General features: G+C 44.6%; 2 protein-coding genes across 13 annotated transcripts; one reads left to right on the top strand and one right to left on the bottom strand.

Annotated features, from left to right (window-relative positions):
- Positions 1-859: 859 nt before the first annotated feature.
- TDRKH (tudor and KH domain containing) lies at positions 860-20,183 on the top strand. 12 transcript variants are annotated; one of them, XM_080649184.1, is made up of 14 exons: positions 860-982; positions 6,733-6,881; positions 7,609-7,715; positions 8,331-8,520; positions 9,726-9,865; positions 9,979-10,300; positions 11,125-11,285; positions 11,467-11,639; positions 11,864-11,928; positions 12,207-12,358; positions 12,561-12,662; positions 12,915-13,011; positions 13,180-13,269; positions 19,893-20,183. In XM_080649184.1, the coding sequence occupies exons 2-13, from the start codon at positions 6,758-6,760 to the stop codon at positions 13,230-13,232; spliced, it is 1,686 nt and encodes a 561-aa protein (XP_080505310.1). In that variant the 5' UTR covers positions 860-982; positions 6,733-6,757; the 3' UTR covers positions 13,233-13,269; positions 19,893-20,183. The 12 variants fall into 12 exon arrangements, with proteins under 12 accessions (XP_080505310.1, XP_080505314.1, XP_080505311.1 ...); XM_080649188.1 differs by lacking the exon at positions 19,893-20,183 and adding an exon at positions 13,457-14,635; XM_080649189.1 differs by having other exon boundaries at positions 876-947.
- OAZ3 (ornithine decarboxylase antizyme 3) lies at positions 15,672-19,661 on the bottom strand (the record flags this gene model as incomplete). The annotated part of the gene is given in 7 exon segments (XM_080647766.1): positions 15,672-15,856; positions 16,834-16,919; positions 17,400-17,575; positions 18,842-18,916; positions 18,918-18,978; positions 19,272-19,438; positions 19,635-19,661. Coding segments are annotated over 7 exon segments (735 nt in total). The 3' UTR covers positions 15,672-15,713.
- Positions 20,184-21,567: the final 1,384 nt, after the last annotated feature.

Here is a 21,567-nt window from a genome sequence, read left to right as displayed (position 1 = left end):
CCAACGGTCCCTAACGGTCCAGGACCCGGACAGCGGCTGGAATGCATTTTTCCAAAACAAACCGCGGCTTTCAGAAACCCACCCCTTTCTCCTCCCGCACAGAAACGGGCCCTGCACCGGTCGCCAGACCCGTCTCCCTCCAGGCCCAGGGAAGGGCGGGCCCGCAAGCTCCCTTACCCCAGGGCGCTCAGATCTCGGGTTCTTCATCTTTCCTGCCGCGTGTCCATCCTCATCGGCTATTCGTTCCTCAGCAGAGGAATAGTGGGCCCTCGCTCTTGACTGTCAGCTCCTTCCCCTTCACTTTCCATCTCTGCGAAGCCTATTTTTTATGCCCACCCCCCCGCCATGTTTTCCATGTGTCCTGAACCGATCGAGGCAAAAGATCGCAGAGCAAAACAGGTAGCGGAGCATGGCCCATCATGAGACTTTTTTCCCAACGGTCACTGGGTTGTGGGGTGGCACTAGCATTGATTGTACAAAGGCACTAATTTGTGCGAACGATGACACGCATGTGATTCAAGCCCCTCGCTCGCACCTGGGTCCCAGCCTCGGGAGCGCAGATTTAGGTGGAAGTTTAAAAGGTGGAAGCCTCCTCGGTAATTGGCCTAGAGGGGCCGGGAGGACTCCGGGAAGCCTCTAATTAGCTGTTTAATTCTCAGCCGGTGCACTCTTCAATTAAAGTCCGCTTTCGCTGCGTCCTGTTGGCCGATAGGGTGGGCCGGCCTCGAATTCCTTCCGGGTAATTGGGTATCAATCCGCAGTCGCCCGTCGCTCGGAGGCAACCCGCGGAGGGATTGGTTGGGGCGGGGAATGCGATTGGTCAGGCGGCGAGCCGGGCGTTGATTGGTGCGGGCGGGCTGCGGGGGCGGGGCAGCGGCGTCTGAAGCGAGGTCCGCGGAGCTGCGAAGCGACTGCGAGTGGGAGGAGGCGCCGGCCGCTGGGCTGAGGTGCGAGGAGGGCGCGGCAGCTGATTCGAGGAGTGGTAAGGGCGGGGACTGCGAGCGGCTGGCAGGGGGCACCCCTGGCAGCGAAGAGATGAAAACGTGGGGCTGAGGAAGGAAGGCATCCGAGCGCCCCCGGGCGAGGCTGAGGCCAGGGTGTGGGGGCCGGGGGCGGTCGGAGCCCCTGGTGGTGAGGCGCCGTCGGGACAGTGTTACCTCCCATCCCCACCCCTCACCCCCCACCCCCCACCCCCACCCCCGTAGCCAAAGGAGATGCTCTGGGCCCAGGGTGAAGCCACCGCGGACCTGGTGCGAGAGGGTTTGCCAATTCGGACACTTCCACGGACCGCTTGTGTTTGAAAACCGCTCTCAGTTTATGTTTGCCTTTTATTTCCCCCTGCTTTTTCTTTCATTATCTCTAATAAAATGACTGTTTGCAGTCAGAATAATAAATTGGGGGGTGGGGGCGGGTTGTTTTTCCAGTTCCCCTCCCTACTCCTCCCTGCAAGTTACCATCGTGGGTTTTGGCTGAAGAGTACCGTGCCAACGTTAAATTTTTTAGATCCTTCTCAGCTTACGAGAAATGGATTGAGGCTTTCCTCTCTCTCTCTTGCACTGATTTAAAAATAAATGTAGCAAGGATGAGGAAATGGAATTGGGCACCTATCACCGCGTTTTAGGTGCTTTGCAGGTTCTGGTTGTCAGGAGATGCTAGATCCTTTCCCTGTGGAACTCACCGTGTAACTTGACTCCTATGTTTTTGAAATGATAATACAGGCGTAACCCTATCTGATAGTTGTTAGCAGCTGTTTAATACAAATGTCCGGAAACTGTGAAGTTAGCTTTGACTGAAAATCATCTTGCAGCTGCACTTCTCATCTCGAAATGACCCATGTCTCCTTTTTCCTTTACCCAGCCCCCCTCCCGCCCCCCAGGACTTAGGGTCTTCATTTCTGATCGCCTCCTCTTCACGTTCAATTTGAATAAAATCAAACACGAGCTAGCATTCAGCACTATATAGCTGTCCCCATTTCCATCGTATTATTTCCCACTTTTCTTTCTCCTAAAGAGAACCTTACAACAGTGTGAAAGAACGGGTCAGTAGTAAAATAAACACTAGAGCAATCAAGTAGATAGGCATTCTTTGAGACATCAGCTGATAACTCAGTTGGCACAAACTTCATTCGTAATAGCCAAAGAGACGTTAGTAAAAATTTAGCTTTTGGTTCACATGGAAGTCACCGAATGAATGTATCCTTGTCACAGATACTCATCTGCCTACCCCACACACCCCTCCCACCACCAAAATTATCAATATTCTCTATCTTAGATGCTACCTCTACCAGGTGCTCAAATGGGAAACGTGGTAGCCAGCCCTTGGCTCACCCTCCAACGTTTCCATAATCAGTTCCCAAGCCTTACGTATGCTACTTATTAAAAGTCACTAATCCAGCTACTTTCCTCCCTCTGTATCTTTGACACCTGGACTAGCTTCTGAAGTAGTCTCCCTGCCTCCACTGTTGCTGCCTTCAGTTCATTCTCACTACAGACACAGCCATTAGTCAGAAGTTACAGCGGTGTGTGTATTGTGAAGGGATGTTTGGAGTACTACCGAGCCCATAGCGATGAAACCCGATAGAGTATAAGGGCCAGGGTGGAGGGGATTTGGTTGCAGAGCCAGAGGAATATCGGGTATCCTTTTGCCTTGATCCTGATAGTTTCTGAACTGGACAAAAAAAAAATGCTGTGAGTCTCCTTTAAAGAGGTGCCATTCCTGACTGGTCTTCAAACCACGTTGTGTGGAAATTACTAATTAGCTGTGTATCCTTAGGGAAATTTCTGTATCTCCCTGGGCCTCAGTTTCCCCACTTGTAACATTATTAGTGGAATTAGATAATTTCTGTGGTCCCTTCCAGTTCTAAAATGCCATGATTTCTTTGTCCCATAAGCATGAATTATGGCCAGAAAGGTGGTGTTAAAGGCAGACAGCATTGGAGTTCAGATTGAGTTATTACTGATCTTGTTCACAAACTGGATTTGTTTCAGTTTCCCCAAACCTTTGACAGCTGCAAACTGCTGTCTATCAAAATAAGACCTTCCCTGCCTGATAGGAAGCTTCTTGAAGGTAGCTACTAAGATTGTCCGAGCTGTTGTATCCCCAGGGCCAAGCACACATTCGATAGTATATATTTATTGCTTTGAATGCAGAAGATAAATGATTCTCATTTTAATGGGTGGTTTTTCACCTGTGCACCATCTAAGAAATAAATCGTTTAAGTTCTAGCTCCTCCTAGCTGTTGCATTAACCAGAAATTTATATTGTTTTTGCATTGCCATGTAATTAGTTGGTTTGGTATTGATCTTTTCTACTAGACCATTTCAGGGCAGCAGTTCTTATTTCTTGTGTCCGGAGCATGCTCAGCCTACAACTATTAATTAACTGGCGCACATTAATAGTGAAGACAAGCTTTGCATTTTAGAGACCATATGAGGAAATATACAAAGTAGCCAGTAGATAAAAGAAGTGAAATCTTTTCTAGACACCCAGAATAAACCGTATCTTCATATAGGAAAATGGTAGTTCTTTTGGCTCAAGAATTAAGCAAAAAAGAAATCTCCTTTATGAAACCAAGCTTGTTTCCTTTCCTTTGGTATATAAAAAGATGTTTACATGATACCACCCAAACTTTCACAGAAATGTTGAAAGGTTTTATTTGCAGCCAACTTAGGGGGTGGGAGAGAGAGAAACTGGTATTTATCCAGTTAGGGAAGGAACCGCATATCTCTAATAACCCCACATTAAAACTCAACCCTTTTATTCCTATCCACTGTAAGGTGGGTGGGCGTGCGGAGCAGCCACAGTCTTTTGGGTTGATACTCAATCTCTACAAGTGATGCAGGCTCACTTGGTCAGAGCATCGTCCCATACAGCAGAAGGTTGCAGGTTTGATTCCCAGTCAGGACACATACCTAGGTTGTGGGTTCGATCCATGGTCAGAGTGACTGAGAGGCAACGGATCGATGTTTATCTCTCTTCCTCCCTCCCTCCCTCCCTTCCTCTCTCTCTCTCTCTGCTCCCCACCCCTCTCTCTAAAAATCAATAAACATGCCCTCAGGTGAGGATTATAAATAAATAAATAAATAAATGTGATATAGTATACTGGGTCTACTTACTGGGTAATTAATTGCCTAGAATAACAGGATACTTGAAAAGAGTCTCTCACTGAGGTGATAAAAGGAGGTTTTGTTTTTTTCTATTCAAGCCATGAGTCTGGGCAAGAGTGGATTAAATTGCTAGAAAAAAATAGATTTGTCAAACTTCTGGGACCTCTCTTGACAGTCTTTACTCATTTCTGCTGATCAGTAAAGCTCTCTGAGGCCAGATGCAAAACTGGGTCCTCTGACTGACAGTAGTAAGAAATCCACCTACAGTCTCCTTGTTTATACTAGGGGCCCGGTGCATGAAATTCGTGCATGGGTGTGGTCCCTAGGGCTGGCCAGTGATCAGGGCCGATCAGGTTCCCCGCCTCCCCCCTCCTCCTTCCCTCGCCACCCATGTCCACTGCCACCCACCCCCAGTTCCCCATCCCAGCCCGGGGCCCGGCCCTGATCAGGTGATTGGGACCTGCCAGCTAGGGGGAGGGCCCCAGGAGCTTGGCCAGCAGGCAGGCAGCAGGCCTATTGGGGCCTGCCAGACAGGGGGAGGGACCCCGGAGGTTGGCTGCTGGTCCTCGGGCCCCCTGGGAAAGGGGCCACATCCGCCACCACCCACCCCTGTTTCCCCGTCCCAGCCGGGGCTCCGGCCCCGATCGGGTGATTGGGGCCTGTGGTCTAGGGGCAGCTCCTGCGTTGAGCATCTGCCCCCTGGTGGTCAGTGCGCGTCATAGCGACCGGTCATTCTGCTGTAAAGGTCGCTTAGGCTTTTATATATATAGATGCTCCTCAGAATGAGATTTCTGTGCTAGGTCTTCTGTTCCTTGTCACTCCTGAAAGGCTTTCAGGAAAAGCACATATGGAACCGAAGTTTTATTCCTAAGTAGGTCCTTTATTAATGAATGTGCTTTTTTAGGCTTACTAGGATACAGTCATTTTTTTTTTTTTTTTGATATCATAAGGGTTGAGTTTTTTTTACCTGAAGCAAATTGTAGTATAAATTACATTTCCTCACTCATTTTAAAGCAAATCTTATTAAAAGCCGAAGTGTATCTTATTCTACAGATTGTAATATCTGGAAATAGAGACTGTCCTTATTAAACACCTACAGTGTTTTCCAACAGTATTTATTCATTTTGAATTGAGTGTGTTGACCAAAATAAAGATACCAGGTACTGTTTCGCTGAGAGTGCTTCCAAAGTAACTTTAAAAGTTTTTAAATATGCAAATAATAACCCAGACTCTGGGTAAGAGGTTAGGTGACCTCTTTAATCAGGTGTACTCTTCTGCAAAATGGGTTACTTCCTATTTCACAGGATTGTATGAAGATTGAATAAAATAATGTATGTAAAGTGTCTGGTGGCATTTTACTCAATACATACATTGAGTGGCCAGATTATTATGATCTCTGAACGCATAATAATCTGGCCACTCAGTGTGTGTGTGTGTGTGTGTGTGTGAGTGTGTGTGTGTATATATATATATTAATATTAGAGGCCCGGTGCATGAATTTGTGCATGGGTGGGGTCCGGCCAGTCTAGAGGGGACATGGGCGGTTGGCCGGCCTGCCTGCTGGTTGAACTCCTGGTCGAGGGGACAATTTGCATCTTAGCCTTTTATTATATAGGATATACACTGAGTGGCCAGATTATTGTGCATTCAGAGATCATAATAATCTGGCCACTCAGTGTATATTGTTTCATCTTCATACATACACTGTAGCATCTAGCACATTTACTTACTATATGTGGCTGAACTACACTGGTGAAACCAGTGGTGTAGAGACAGCAGATAAACCATTGCCTACAGTGTGAACAAGTGCTGTCATGGAGGCATCATTTACAGGCAGTGTAAGCTAAGGAGAAACGCACCTGATGTCAGCTAGGGGAAACCCTAGAGACCTCAGAAGACATGGTAGTGGTAGAGATGAGACCTAAAGAAGGAATAGGATTTTGCCAGGAATACCAGACGGACTAAAGAGTAAGACTAGGAAGACAGAAGTGACACATGTCAGAGCAAGGATACATAAGAGAGCACATCATATGCCTATAGTAGAGCTGGGATTAGAATCTAATGGTAGGCAGAGATCAGATTACAAAGAACCTTTTATGCCATTAATGAGTTCACATGCAGGCAACAGAGTTGCTGAAGTAGAGGAATTTTATTCATTCATTCAACCAATGGTTATTGACAAAATATTTATTGAAGGGCTACTGTTTACTAAGCACTGGAAACCACTTGAAGGTTTTACTTCAAGAAAGGATTGGAAGCATAGAAGGGCACATACACGAAATTTTAAATAGTTTGAAATAAAAATCTAATATTTTAAATATTTAATGATTTTTTGTTCCTTTGTCTTTTAAAACTGTGATCAATGTATAATTCTAATTGCAGTGCGGGGATGAAGTGTGCCTGTAGTTGTATATGTATGTGTCCCTTAACTAACTTAAAAAATACCGAGACCTTTTACATGATACAGATTTTGAGTCTGCTCAAGCTCTTAACATGGGGAAAAGTAGGCAGTAGTATTCTCTTTAGTAATAATAATGATGATAATATAATGTGTTTCCATATCTCTCTGCCAGTCATAAAAGTATTGGATGAAAGTTCCTTCTTTTCCCTCATTTGCTTATTTTAGGATATAAGTCAGACTACAGCAGAAAATGTCCACCGAACGGACTTCTTGGACAAGTTTGTCCACTGCTCAGAAAATAGCACTGGGGCTCGGGATCCCAGCCAGTGCAACGGTTGCCTATATCCTATACCGCAGATACAGGGAAAGCAGAGGTATGTGAACCACACAGCTGTACATAGGAAAATGTTCAGACCATGTTCAATTTAACAGCCTTGTTAAATTGAAATGAAAACTGTCCTTGCTAGACTGGGGATCATTTGTTGGGATGTATTTGGCTTTGCGTGAGGAGTCTTTGAAACTTTGATTTCTTCTTTTCTATATTCTTAATGTGAAATGAATTCATTTTATAATTCTATTGATCTGTTCCCTTTGGCAACATCAACATTGCAGTGGATTCTTTTTACTTTTTAATATCCATACTCTTATCTTTTTTATATGTTCCTTGTATTTAATTGTTAGGAGAAGGCTAACTGTGGGCTTTAATTTTCCCTAAAGGCTGGACCTAGAGAGAACCTAGAGAACTTATTTCTGTACAAACGGGAGAAGTTCTGAGCCTAATGTACTACTTGGGCAACTTCTAGCCTTCATTCTTCTCCAAGAGAAATAGTTTGCCTAAACTCCAGCAGCTCTTGAGTGCAGAGCCAAATGCTTTACCAAAACACTTAGCATCTGAAACAGTATCCCAGAGATAATACTCATCTTCTGGTCTTTGTGGATCTTCTAATTGCCACTCAGATGCTACTTCTCTTTGTCATTGTGGTTGAGATGTTCAGTTTATCTCTTGGATCAGTGTCTCTTTGATAGCTAGATTCAGGGGAGGGCTGGTAGTAGCTTTGGGTGTTAATCTAAGTCTGATCTGATGAGCCATGGTCTGTGCAGAAGAGCGGCTGACGTTTGTTGGGGAGGACGACATTGAGATAGAGATGCGAGTGCCCCAGGAGGCTGTGAAGTTCATAATTGGCCGGCAAGGAGCCAATATTAAACAGGTAAGTGTGTGAGCCAGCACTCTGCTTTTCCAGAGATTGATTCTACTTTCCCTTCTCTGCCCTTATCCCACAAAATCCACCCACATTATGTATATTTTGAAAAGAAAAAACACAAAAAAGAAAAAAAAAAACAGGAACTTTTTAGATAATATGCTGTTTACCGTCTAGAAATGAATATTCTCCCTAGAGAATGGACGATTTAGCTTGAAATGGGGATTGGCTGCATCTTAGCTTGGTGTAGCTTGAACCATGCTTTTTTACTTTTCAAATCCTCATTAATTGACATTAAATATTGAATTCCTGCCTGATTCTTCGTACAACTTCCATTGTTCAGGTGGTGTTCAAGCAAAATACTTGATCCTCTAATCCAAATAAAATTAGGAGAAAAGAGGGTTCAAAGCACAAAGAGACAGTGTTTTTAAATTAACTGCTATTTGGGGTTACCCTTGTCACTAATCTCCTTCCCCAAGTCCCTATAAGTGAGGACTGCTTATAACAGCCTGATTTTGCTGATAATTGTGTCCAGTTCCATTTACCTCCGGGTTAGGTTTAGGGTGTCCTTCGCTAAAGGGGAGCTCTTCCAGAGCATATTGCCATGTATCCTTTTCTCTGCAGCTGCGGAAACAGACAGGTGCGCGGATTGATGTGGACACAGAGGATGTAGGCGATGAGCGGGTGCTGCTTATCAGTGGTTTTCCTGTTCAGGTGTGCAAGGCCAAAGCAGCAATCCATCAGATCCTGACAGAGACTGCCCCAGTGTCTGAGCAGCTCTCAGTTCCCCAGAGATCTGTGGGCAGAATCATAGGTACCACTGGACAGCTTCCTCTACTGTTACCTTTTATTCTTTACCTTTGCCTTTCTTTCACGTCTGCCCAAGGCAGTTTCCTGGCCTACTTCCCCTTCACCTTGCTGAGGGAAAAAAAAGGGACATTGAGATCAGAGCTTCTCTTTTTCACAGAGCTGTTGGCAAAGCAAAATCCATTATCTCAAGAAGTTGTATGATCTGAACTTCACAAAAATGTCCCAAAAGTGTTCAGGTAATGTTACTTACCTCATAATAGAGTTTTGTTGTTGCTAATCCTCACTGAGGAGGATATTTTTAAAATATATATATTTTTTATTGATTTCAGAGAGGAAGGGAGAGAGAGAGAAACATCAGTGGTGAGAGAGAATCATTTAGTGGCTGCCTCCTGCATGCCCCCCACTGGGGACCGAGCATGCAACCCAGGCATGTACCCTTGACAGGAATCGAACCCAGAGGCTGACATTCAGTCCACAGGCTGACATTCTATCCACTGAGCCAAACCGGGTAGGGCAAGAAGGGTATTTTTTACATTGATTTTTTTAGAGTGAAAGGGAGGGAAGGAGAGAGAGAGAGAGAAACTTTAATATGAGAGAGATATATTGTTTGGTTGCTTATGAACACACCCCGACAGGGGCCGGGGATTGAACCTGCACTGCAGGTATGTGGCCTTGACCAGGAATGGAACTCACAACACTTCGGTGCGTGGGCTGATGCTCAAACCCCTGAGAACACCGGCTAGGGCATAATAATGGATTTTTAAAGGGAAGCTGAGGATGCTTATATTATCCCAAATCGTTGTAGATAGTGCTCTATAGAGCACCTGTCATGCTTTCCTCTAGAGCATTACTTATGCTGCTGTTAGAGGCAGAGAAATGTCCTTTCCTTGGTCCGATGTTTCATACACCTTGTATGATCTAACAAAGTGGGGATGTAAAGTATGCTGAGTGGTCAGAAAGTGGAAATGACATGAAGAAGTTAACCTAGCCAGTGTTAGAGTTTAAATAAAATGGATAGAGCAAATATCCAAAACTATCCTTCTTACAGTAGGGATTTTAGTAGCTCCTGCTTTCCATTCAGTATTTTGCATTCTGTTCAGTTTGAAAATGGGCACTGATTCTCTTCTAGTAAATACAAAATAGTGATTTCTCTAGCAGTTAATGTTGACCAGGATGTAAGGACAGGATTTTATGTATTGTTCAATGTAGGGAGAGGTGGTGAGACGATTCGTTCTATCTGTAAGGCCTCTGGAGCCAAAATTACCTGTGACAAAGAATCAGAGGGGACGTTACTACTATCAAGGCTTATAAAGATCTCAGGAACACAGAAGGAAGTGACAGCAGCCAAGGCAAGTAGTTGATAGACTTGGATCATATCTAAGAATGAGAAGAACCCTTTATTCCAGATGTTTATTCAAAACATCTGGCCACATAACTATCATCCCTTTCTGATTTTCCACAGCATTTGATACTAGAGAAAGTTTCAGAAGATGAAGAACTTCGGAAGAGAATCACTCATTCTGCAGAAACCAGAGTCCCACGCAAGCAGCCAATCAGTGTAAGAAGAGAGGAAGTGACAGAGCCAGGTGCAGCTGGAGAGCCAGCTTTATGGAGAAACACTAGTACTAGCATGGAGCAGGCTTCTCCGCTGGCAGATCCTCCCCGCAAAGGAGGTGGTGACATGGCTGTTGCGGGGCCAGAAGAAGGTTCCTGGGAGAAACCTAATGGTGACGGCTTTCAGAAGTCTGGAGCCCAGACCTGTCCAGAGATGTCCATGTTTGAAAGTATGTAACAGAGAGGGAACCCATAGTTACATGGAAGATAGAAATACTAGCTTAGATAACCCAAAATAGGAAGTATTTTTTACTACACTTAGAAGTTTTCATCACAGATATGTCTTTCTGGTAATATTTTACTTGGATTAGTACTAAAGATAATAATTTTCTGAATATAAATCAGCTAATGTGGAGAACACTATAGAAATATTCTAGTTCATAGGAAACTAGTCTGTTAATATATCAGATAATGAATTTGCATGATATTCTTTCACCAAACATACTTATTAAGTGAAACAGCATGATTATTCTTGCCTGTCTCATTGTTTTTAAAATTACCATTCAAGAAAAATTAAAAGGCTGTCAGCTTTGTCTTTTATACATAGGTATAGGATGAGCAGGGGAACCAGGGCCCCTGAGAGGTTCACAAATTTGTCCAGGGTCACACAGTGAGTCAGTGAAAGAATGGAATCTGGACAAGCCCCTGTCTGTCCATGTATCTTTTCACTGGTCCATGCTGCAGCTAGCATATGGAGGATTTACCGTCACTATAATTGGTGACTAATTTGAATACATAGCTGATGACTAAGAATGTAAACTCTCTTATTACTCATTTATATAGGAAGGTACAAAACATAGCTTAGACCTCTCTTTAGGATGTTCTTGTATGATTCATCCAGTTGTCCCTCCAGCCACTTCTAAAATGGTAATAGCCACTTGATATTTGTACCCCCCGATGCAGTCTAGTCATTCCAACCAGAGATGATTCTGATATGGTTACCATATTAGATGGTGACGATTCTGCAGCTTAACTTGCTTATCCCTATGTTTAGTCCCCAGTCCTGACTTCAGTTTCCCTGCTGATGAGTTCCTAGACGTCTATGTCTCTGCTTCTGAACATCCTAACCATTTCTGGATCCAAATCATTGGCTCCCGAAGCCTGCAATTGGATAAGCTTGTCAATGAGATGACCCAGCACTATGGGAATAGTCTGGTGAGTTGCCATAGGGACAGGGCTCGGTCTGATGAAAAAAGGGCATATATTTTTCATTGTGGTATATTTTTTTCCTTTTCATGTGGAGCAACTACTTGTTCTTTTTTCCTTCTGACATCGTTTATTTTTAAGCCTACCCCTTCCTAACTCTACCCCCTCCTGACTCCTTATCCCCATATAGCCTGAAGACTTAACTGTGCATTTAGGAGACATTGTGGCAGCTCCTTTATCTACAAATGGTTCCTGGTATCGAGCCCGGGTCCTTGGCACCTTGGAGAATGGGAACCTGGACCTCTACTTTGTTGACTTTGGAGATAATGGAGATTGCCCAGTGAGGGACATCAGGGCACTCAGGTCAGTGTGGAGGCCAGAGTAGAATCCGGCTGGAGTGCCAACTGTTGACTCAGCCCTGGCCATAGGGTGGTGAGCTAGCTGTTGGCACTCATCACCAGGGGGATTTGGGAGAACCTATTTACATAGAACAGAAGATTATCTTCTCCTGCTGGGTTGGCCAGAAGCAAGGAATATAAGCAGGCCCTCTGGCACCAGAAGTCTAATTTCAATTTCTTTCACTTTAGGAGTGACTTCCTAAGCCTTCCATTTCAAGCAATTCAGTGTAGTCTGGCGCAGATCGCCCCCTCAGGTAAATTGGTCACAACACTTACTGAACTTGCCTCCAAATAGAATAACTTTGATACAGCACATGGGAGGAATCCTCACATTCCAAGGCTTTTTGAGTTAAAGGGGCTCAAGTGTCTTTTCCTCACCAGCACTAGAAAGCAACAGCCAGAAACTTGCCTGGCAGTCAGACGTAAGTGCCTTCCAGAGCAGAAAGATATAGTTCCAGTTTCCCTCCAGGGTATAGTCCTACCCATGTCAGCACTGACCCCTTCTTGGGCTCTCCCTACAATCTTTTATCAGGTGAACAGTGGGAAGAGGAAGCTTTGGATGAGTTTGACAGACTTACTCACTGTGCTGACTGGAAGCCCTTGGTGGCCAAGATCTCTAGCTATGTCCAGACTGGGGTCTCAACTTGGCCCAAGATCTACTTATATGATACTAGCAATGGGAAGGTAAGATTGGGGTTCACTCATTGCTCACTAGCTTTAGTATATTTATAGATTTGTTTACTTTTTCTTTCCCAGAAAACCTATCTGATGTTACTCCTACTTTGTAAGATCCTGCAAGTATCAATCGTAGCTCTTCGGCCCCGTTTCTTCAGATGTGCCCTTCCTTACAGAGAGAACATGATTCCCTTTTCGTTTTTCTTCTCAGGAACTTGATATTGGATTAGAATTAGTTCGTAAAGGATATGCAGTTAAGCTTCCTGAAGACATGGAGGAAAACGGAAATGTCCCAGGCGTGTTGCACGATGTGGTGAGTGAGCTATCGCAGTCATTGAGGGTGCTGCTTTGGGGCAAAGCTCGTGCCTTGAGAAACATGAGGGCTTCTAGTCATGCATGACATTTTTTAGAGTGCTTTCCTAGGTTATCGAAGGAGGCATTGTGTCCCTCTCAGCAACCAAGCTCAACTGCCTGAACCAGGCCCTATGAGCAGAGTGACAGAGTGGCTGCTCCTTGCCCACCAGCTAACACAGTCTTCCTTTTTCTCTTGTTTTCGTCCTCTCAGGCCACAGAAGCAGGTTCCTCTCTCAGCAGCATGGTCACTGAGAGCAAGAAGAGTCCTGGAGAGATAGCAAACACCCTGTCCTGCCTCAGCTTATCAGGTACAAGCAGCATTTACTCCCTAGAGCATCTCAGTCAGTGTCTCCAAACTAGGGAGCTTGTAAGGCTTGGCCCTTAACCAAGGTGGTCACTGAGCATCCCTGAGCCTCAGTGGTGATGCCTGTTAGATTAGGGCAGTGTCTAACTTTCTCCTCATTCCTGCTATGTAGAGGCTGCCTCTATGTCTGGTGATGATAACCTTGAAGAGGACTACTTAATCTGAAGTCTGCTTCAGCTGCCTCAGCCATCTGCTTTGCTTTGTGAGTGGAGCTATCATCTATCTGTAGCAACAGGAAAAGTAATGAGGGTGACCAACAGGGGCCTTGCTTTAGTCTCTCTTCCCCACAGCCTATCTAAACACTACTTCTCTGCAGCTGCTTTCCTGTAGCTTAACTTGCTCTCAGATTGAGTCCTTTCAAGCTTTTTGTGTCTTTGTGTTTTTGGCAGGATTTGGTACCTGGAGAGAGGAGCCTATGATAAAGATATCTATGCAATCCTTCCTTTATTAATACACAATCTGGCTTGCTGTGGACCAAATGTGTTTTCTCCTTCCTTGGGATGACCAGAAAGAGTGTAGGGCAGGAGACAAATATATGTTCCTACTCCACTCTCCACCCCACCCAGACCCTTCCAGTGTCTGAATACTGCTGCATTATGTCCAGGCTGCTCAACATCTGACTGTTCCCTCCACCAGTCAGAATGCACACTCCTGCTAGGCTGTGTCCTTTTTGAGGCTGGGAAGTAGCCAGGGTTTGGTCATTGGAGGTGATGATTCTGCATACTTCTGACTCACCTCCTCAGGTGACTCTGGTTAAGGGAAGTTTTTTAATGATGAACTAACTCAAAGACTGTAGTTCAGTCAGGAGGCAAAGGGGAAAAAATCAGCATATTTATATTAAAAATCCTCATGAACTGGGAAAAGAATGTTGCCTCCCAGCCTCAACTGCTGATTTTTTTGGAGACAGGTTTTTTGAAAACAATACTCTAGCTATTTTCCTGTACATTTTGGTTAAAATATAAGCAAGAAGAGAGGCAGCTCAGGAAATACTCTAATTTGCTAGTATAGTATCTATTATATATTTATGTATGCACACACCCAGAGAGAGAAAGAGAACATGTATAGTTTTTCAAAGCGTTTTGGGGGGGAGGGGGGTTCTTTGTTGAATTAAAGTTATCAAAAAATTATCTAAAACTAATTGCTAGTTGAATCACAAGGTGGAAGCAGACCTTTGGGTATCTCTTCTGAACCTAAATCTGGTGAAAATTGTGAACACCTCACATAGAGGGGTCCATCTATAACAAGTGTTCCTCCATGTATAGATCATATTCTTTCCCTCAAGTTACCAGAACCAACTTAGGTTTGGGCTGGGTAAAAAATACCCCGCCTAAAGTATTTGAAAAAAAAAGCCTGGATTAGGATTCTAGAAGCCTGGGTTCTAGAAATACATCTCTGGACTCGAGGGAGCCTGTTTCCCTACAACCTCTCTTCTTTCAGTATTGTCAGGATCCAATGAGAACTAGGAAGGTACTTGAAGTAAATATTATCAATGTAATGTGGGTGGTAGGATAATTGCAAATTAACATTTTTTTAAGGATCAGCAAAGTAAACTGAAAACTTGAAATAGCACATAAGCATGCCTTGTGCAGGTTTTTTTGAATCTAGAAATTAGTGCCCAGCCGGTGTGGCTCAGTGGTTGAGTGTCGATCCATGAACTAAGAGGTCCACAGTTTGATTCCTGGTCAGGGCACATGCCGGGGTTATGGGCTCAATCCCCAGTAGAGGGTCTGTAGGAGGCAGCTGACCAAAGTCTCTCTCTAATCGATGTTTCCATCTCTCTATCCCTCTCTCTTCCTCTTTCCCTATGAAAAAAAATTTAAAATCTAGGAATTAGTGAGCTAGGTCTACCCATACATTACATGCCAATTCTATTTTCCCATAGCCACAATTTTCAAAATTTTTCTCAAAAATCTCAGTGCTTGCCCTGGTCGGTTTGGCTCAGTGGACAGAACGTTGGCCTGTGAAGGAGCAGCTCTAATGAGTAGTTTCAGAAAATTCAACGCAGGATTGCCTAGCTGCAGTTTGCTGCTGTGCATAAAAGTTTGTTCCTTTACATGGCCTTTAAGTCTTGTCAGTTTACATCCCATTCTGATGTGTTCCTTAGTCTTCCAACACAAGCCTGTACTTTTCCTGCTACCCGGAATGCCTGTGCTTCTTATTTCTTATTTTGTCTGTTGCAATCCCCTGAGTCAAAGCCAGGGGACCCATGTGCCTCCCCTCATCTCCACATCCAAAGAGAAGGAATTAGCACTTGTCTCCAATTTGAACTGAAATATATGAATGAAAATCTCCCAATAAGGCTTGGTTCTTGCTCCTGACAGCTGTTCAGTAAATGGTTAGAATAAATGGGGAAATGGCTTTGGGGTGAGGGGAAGGCAAAAGGAACCTAAAATCCTTGTGTCCCTTTCCTCTCTGTTCAGCTCCTTCTGATCTTTTCAGTCATTGAGTGTTTGTCCTACAGTGAATTCATTCAGCTCTGTAAGGTCCATGCTCCACTCCAGCCAACCCCAACTTTCCCCCATGAAACAGTGAACACTGGAGGATTGCACTACCCTTTATTCCTAGGATACAAGGAGGTGTCCAGAATCACATCCTGGTCCCACTTATCAAGGCCCCCAGCCCCTCACAGAGTATGAATAAGCATGTTCAGGGAGGCTCACTGGGCAGGTGGCCCAGATCCCTTTCAAGGGGATACACCATAAAGATGGTGTTGTCCCAGGGAGGGAGGGCAGGGTGACCTGGTCTGACCAGCTCAAAGCCCATGTAGCTGAAGGCCCGAAGCAGGGCACCTGTGAAAGGAGAGAACAAATTAGAAAACTCAAACTCAGTACCACTGTTCCCCCAGATTTCTGTTTTTTTCACTAAGGAATGGATGTGGGGCGAGTGTGTAATGCAGGTATTAGGATGATGTGCTTTGGACTCAAACAGACTTAAGACTCTAACCCTGGCTTTAACATTTACTTTGTGACATTTTACGAATTAACCCTTCTGAACTTTTTTCTCATTTGTAAAATGAGAACTATAGAACTTCCTTCACAGAATTTAAGATTAAATAAGATGGCCCTGGCCTGTGTGGCTCAGTTGGTTGGAGTGTTGTCCTGTGTACTGAAAGGTCACGGGTTCAGTTTCCAGTCAGGGCAATATCCTGGTTGCAGGCCTGATCCCCAGTTGGTGTATGTGTGGGGGCAACCAGTTGATGTTTCTCCTCTCTCCCTCTCCCTTCTCTCTCTCTAAACTCAATAAAATAAACAGTAAATTCCCATAGGGGAAAAAGAAAGATTAAACAAGATGTTTATGAAGTGCCTAACACAATGATGGTATTGTAAACTCTTGACCATCCTTTGTCTTAACTACAAGAGTATGAAGTCCTTGAGGGAAGAGGTTGTCGTTTCTGTAACATGTGCTCCAAGCATCTAGTTATATTCCTATCCTGGCCTTATGCCCAACCCTTTCATACTGTTGGTGCTTAATACATTTAATATCCTTTCTGTCCTACCAGCCACATCCCTTGAATGGATTCTGTCTAATTTCGCCAGTGGTCCTTTAGTCTGGCTTCTGAGATCTATCTGCAGGGACTTCCTAATAGACCTGTAACTTGAACAGAATGCTAGATACCTTCATTTCCTTGCAGGGGGCTGGGGGGGCAGGGGCTGAAATGCTGGAGCATCCCCTTTTTAAAGAGTTGGGGAAAGAGGGTCTCTTAAAAAAGGAAAAGTCACTGTTAGCTGCTTCAGCACCAAGGGCCAAGGACAGAGCAGATTCCCACCTCTGTCATTCCGGTCGTTTTGGAAGTTTACAAACACGGAATCCACATTGGTCTTCTCCTCCACATACTCCAGTGTTGCAGTCAAACTAGGAGCCAGGGAGAAACGTGGTTAATGGAAATGTTTAGCGAACTCAGAACCCAAAAGAAATCTCATTGGTCAGTTTGTGCTAACCCAAGCCAAGAAATGAAAGTTGCTGAACGAGTTTTGATAGCTTTTTCTCCTGGGCCAAGGGATTGTACACTATGAGACTGAATCCATGCCATGGATGGAGTCTGGGGAGAAGCGACTATAAAGTCAACAGCTGGAAAGCACATCCTATTCAACTGTTTATGGATTCTCACTTCTGTGTTTCTCACTCTGAGTCCACAACCTCCCATGGGTTGTTATCCCTTGAACTCCAGATCCAGGCTGGTCACAGGCCGTCTGCATGCCAGTTCATTGGTTTGAAAGTATTCAGCTCCTGGATCAGCCCTCACTGGCTATTATACCCAGTACCTGATGATGACATGATAAAATGAAACCCCAGCCCCCTTGTCTCCCCACTCTACCATCCAGGCTCAGTCACCTTTTCTGGTTGCCTTGATCCAAGGCCCGATATGGGATATCCAGGAAAAGCTGACGGTCACAGAGAAGGCCGTGCCAATGGACAGAGGTCTGGGGGGTGAGGCGGAAATGGAAATCTAACTGCACTGGGTCCTGGTGGAGCAGGGCATCAGTAGCCAGCACTGTCAAATTCCCAGCCTGGAAAAGGAATACAAATGAGATTAATAGTCCCCTGCTTTTGTGTGCTTCGAGTCCTCACATACCAGGTCTCAGGCCGATTTGGGTGTCTGAGGAAGCAAGGAAGGGGCTGATGGAGAGCCTGGGAGAGTTGGAGCAAAGGTCTTATTCAACAATATAGATCTCTTAGACCCGTGGTTGGCAAACTGTGGCTCGCGAGCCACATGTGGCTCTTTGGCCCCTTGAGTGTGGCTCTTCCACAAAATACCATGGCCTGGGCGAGCCTATTTTGAAGAAGTGGCGTTAGAAAAAGTTTAAGTTTAAAAAATTTGGCTCTCAAAAGAAATTTCAATCATTGTACTGTTGATATTTGGCTCTGTTGACTAATGTGTTTGCTGACCACTGTCTTAGACCTAGGACTTAACTCCATCCCTGTCATGGAGTTCTCCTTGATAGCAAACATCTGATTGCAGGATTGCTGCCTGCTACCCTCACCTCAGGATGCACTATCCCTTTAGAAACTGCCATTTACATCAGAGATGCCATTTACATCTGAGGAAGCAAGGAAGGGGCTGACGGAGAGCCTGGGAGAGTTGGAGCAAAGGTCTTATTCAAGAGAGCTTACTCTTTATATATATATATATATATATATATATATATATATATATATATATATATTTTAAATTGATTTCAGAGAGGAAGGGACAGATAGAAACATCAATGATGAGAGAGAATCATTGATCGGCTGCCTCCTGCACGTTCCCTCCTGGCAATCGAGCCCACAACCCAAATGTGCCCTGGCTGGAATAGAACCGTGACCATGCTGGTCAGTGCTCAACCACTGAGATACAGCAGCAACAAAGCTGTCTCATCTGTTTACTGTCTTACTGATAATACTCTTCCACTTTTTCCCATCATATAGGTTTTCTGTAATTTCTCCCATTTCTCATCTAAAATGCAAATGTCACACACAAGCATGTTATTGCAAAATGATATAAGGGCAAGTGCAGGAGTTCTAGGTTCTAGTCCAAGTAAGCATCTGAACAGCCTTATGTCCTGCAAGTCTCAATACATTCCGCTCTTGGTTCCCACCTACTCTTTTCCCATCCTGCTTTTCACTACCACCTTAAGATCTCTTAGGTAGAATCATTATCTATAAAGCAAGTAGTTTTTACACATGAGCTTTGAGGTCTCATCTAGCTCTTTCTAATGTTCCTTCTCTTCAAGGTATCGTTACAGTAGGCACGGGGCTGCCTGACACCAGCTCACAGCACCAGCTCCGCTTACCGAGTACAGTTCTTTAAGCTGGTCATGGTCACTCTGCTTGGTGCTTCTGCCCATCTGGAGGCCTACTGGGGAATCAGGAGCACTGAAGGCAGGAACGGGGCCGGAGTGTCAAGTCCTCCTGTTCCTTATAAGTGATGCTGGTTGGGAAAAAGAGGCCCAAATTAGTTTACCTCTTAGTCTGAGGTGGGGAGAGGGTCCTAACTTCCAGGAACACAGGACCAGGCTCTGGCACTGTCTTCTGTATCTTCCCTAGATGAGCCTATTTCCATTTTCCCAGGTCACCCCAGCTGGAAAAATTCTAAAGTTCCATGGCAGTCTTCCACCCTGTTTTGCTATTATCATCTCTTGCCACTTGAGAAGTTCTTCCAAATTCTTTTATTTTTCCTTACCATTTATATAAACTATTACAAGTAGAGATGAAAAAAAGTACCTTCTAGACCAAGGCAGCATCTTCTCCCGGAGGGTGATCCGGTATTTGTAACAGTAGAAGTAATAGGCGTATGGTGACCAGATTGGGTAGTAGTAGTTCCGTGTTTTTCCCCTCTTGATATAAGAAAGGGAGTAGAGAGAGGGGCGCCACCTGTTACAAGGCAGTTTCTCAGTTCAGTGCCTCCCTGTGGCAAAGTGAGGTTCAGAGATGGGTGACAAAGGTTTAGGCAATCTGGCACCATTGTGACCTGATGGGCACTATGACATGCACAAGGAGTCAGCCCTTATGTCACTTCAGGACTCTTCCTGCTGCTCCCCTACCCCACCCTTTCCCTTTAGCCCAGTGTGCACTTCACAACTGGACCAGTGGTAAACAGCCCTGCCTCGGCATGTGCTGTGCCCCCAACCTGTCCCTGCCCCAACACACATACCACTTCCCCTAAAATTCAGCAACTAAAGGGTTAGTGTCTGACACTGCAGGAGGCTCCCAGGATCCTTATCCAGGGTCTGACCTGATTGGTTGGTTCCTATCAATTCAATGTTTTCATTATTATCCCTCCCTTTAACAACCCAGGTTCTGTGCGGGTGTGACACATTTTTGAACTTTCTAATTGCCTTGTAGGAATTGCAAACTAAATGTCTCCAGGGCTCTGGACAGCTAACGGGAATTAGTGGAGCTTCTGGGTGAGGCTGTAGCAAAATGGAGAGCTCACCGCGTCTCTTAGAAGCCAACACAACTCCGCTCTGTCCCTCCAGTTACCATGCAGAAATGCAGACTCTGTGGTACCAGACTGTATGATTTTTCAACAGAAACTGGACATCTTTTTGTGGTAAATTTAATTTTTTTTTAAATACTACCAACTCAAAACTTGTTTTAAAGCAACATTGTGAGTAAAATTAAATTCTGGAGCCATCAGTTTGAGACCTTACTCATCTATTCAACAAATATTTATTGAGCGCCTTCTATGAGCCAGGCACTATTTTAGGTGCCTGGGATTTATCAGTAAATAAAGATCCCTGACCCATGGAACATATCTTCTAACACTGAGAGAACAAACCTAAGTAATAAGCATAAGAAAGCCCTTTAATATGTTAGAAGAGAATATGCAATGAAGAAAAAATAGAGCAGGATAAAGGAGGGTCAGGAATGTGAAGGGGTGGGACAGGTTGCAGTAATAAATAGGGTGATCCAAGTGGGCCTCATCGGAAAGGTGACATTTAATCAAAGATGTGAAGGTGGTGAGGGAGTTAGCCAAGCCAACACTGGAGATAAGAGCATTCCATGCCTACACAACAACAGTGCAAAAAACCCTATTTTCAAGAAATAGCAAGGAGGCTACTGTGAGTAGCGCATTGTAAGCTATAGGGAGAATAGAGGGAGCTGAGGTCAGAGAGCTATCAGACCATCGCCTGGACTTTTTCACTCTGAGTAAAGGGGGAAGTAATTTCAAAGTTTTGGCTCGAAGAGTGACATGATCTGTCTTAGGTTCTCAAAAGATTGTGACTCATGTAAACTGTAGAGCATTAAAGGGAGATTTGTCAGGAGACCAATGCAGTTATTCAGGAGGATAGTGTCTAATTCCAGGGTGAAGCATTGGAGGTGGTGGGAAGTGGTCAGATTTTGTAACTAGAACCCACAGGATTTCCTGGAGTATGAGAGAAAGAAGCTGGGTCCCAGAACTGAAAGAATGGAGTTTCCATCAACTGAGATGGGAAGGCTCCAGGTGAGAGAGTTTGGGGCAGGAGGCTAGAGATTGGTTTAGTTTGGAGCATGTTAACTTTGAATAGCCCATTAGACATGTAAGGGGGAGATGATAAATAAGCAGTTGGATATTGAAGGCTAGAGCTTAGAAGTCTAGGATGGAGATAGGAATTTGGAAGTCACTGGCATATTAATAGTACTGTAAGCCATGAGACTGAATGAGGGGCACTCTAAGAAGGGAGAAAGGAGAAATTAGCAAAGGAGACTGAGGAAAACTGGTGAAGCAGGAAGGAAAGAAGCACAGGGTATCTTTCCATAATCTCCTCTGCCAAACAGACCCCATTCATTCCATTGACCCAGTACTGGGACCCTCCATAGAGAGAACCGTCTGGGCCTTGTCATAGTTTAGTTTTCTCAGGCTTACCTCCCTTATGATTGAGAATTATTTAAATATTAGCTTAAATACTGCCGTTGTAAAGATTAAGAGTTAGACAATTCCTGGGCTGGCAGTTTTCCCAACAAATCCATCCTTTCACCACCTGTAGGTAGCTGTCAAGTAAGGGGCAGTGAGAGCGGCGGAACCTCCGCTCAGTGT

The sequence above is a fragment of the Plecotus auritus genome (genome assembly GCF_963455305.1).
Source record: "Plecotus auritus genome assembly, chromosome: 12".
Classification (NCBI taxonomy): domain Eukaryota; kingdom Metazoa; phylum Chordata; class Mammalia; order Chiroptera; family Vespertilionidae; genus Plecotus; species Plecotus auritus.
Note: the sequence above shows the minus strand (reverse complement) of the source record. Positions and strands in the feature narration are given on the sequence as shown.

Excerpts from the sequence above, each read along its gene's own strand:
- TDRKH (XM_080649184.1), top strand. The coding sequence starts at position 6,758 with ATGTCCACCGAACGGACTTCTTGGACAAGTTTGTCCACTGCTCAGAAA. Across the intron at positions 6,882-7,608 it reads CAGATACAGGGAAAGCAGAG|AAGAGCGGCTGACGTTTGTT; the intron begins GTATGTGAACCA and ends TGGTCTGTGCAG. Across the intron at positions 12,663-12,914 it reads CAGGCGTGTTGCACGATGTG|GCCACAGAAGCAGGTTCCTC; the intron begins GTGAGTGAGCTA and ends TCGTCCTCTCAG.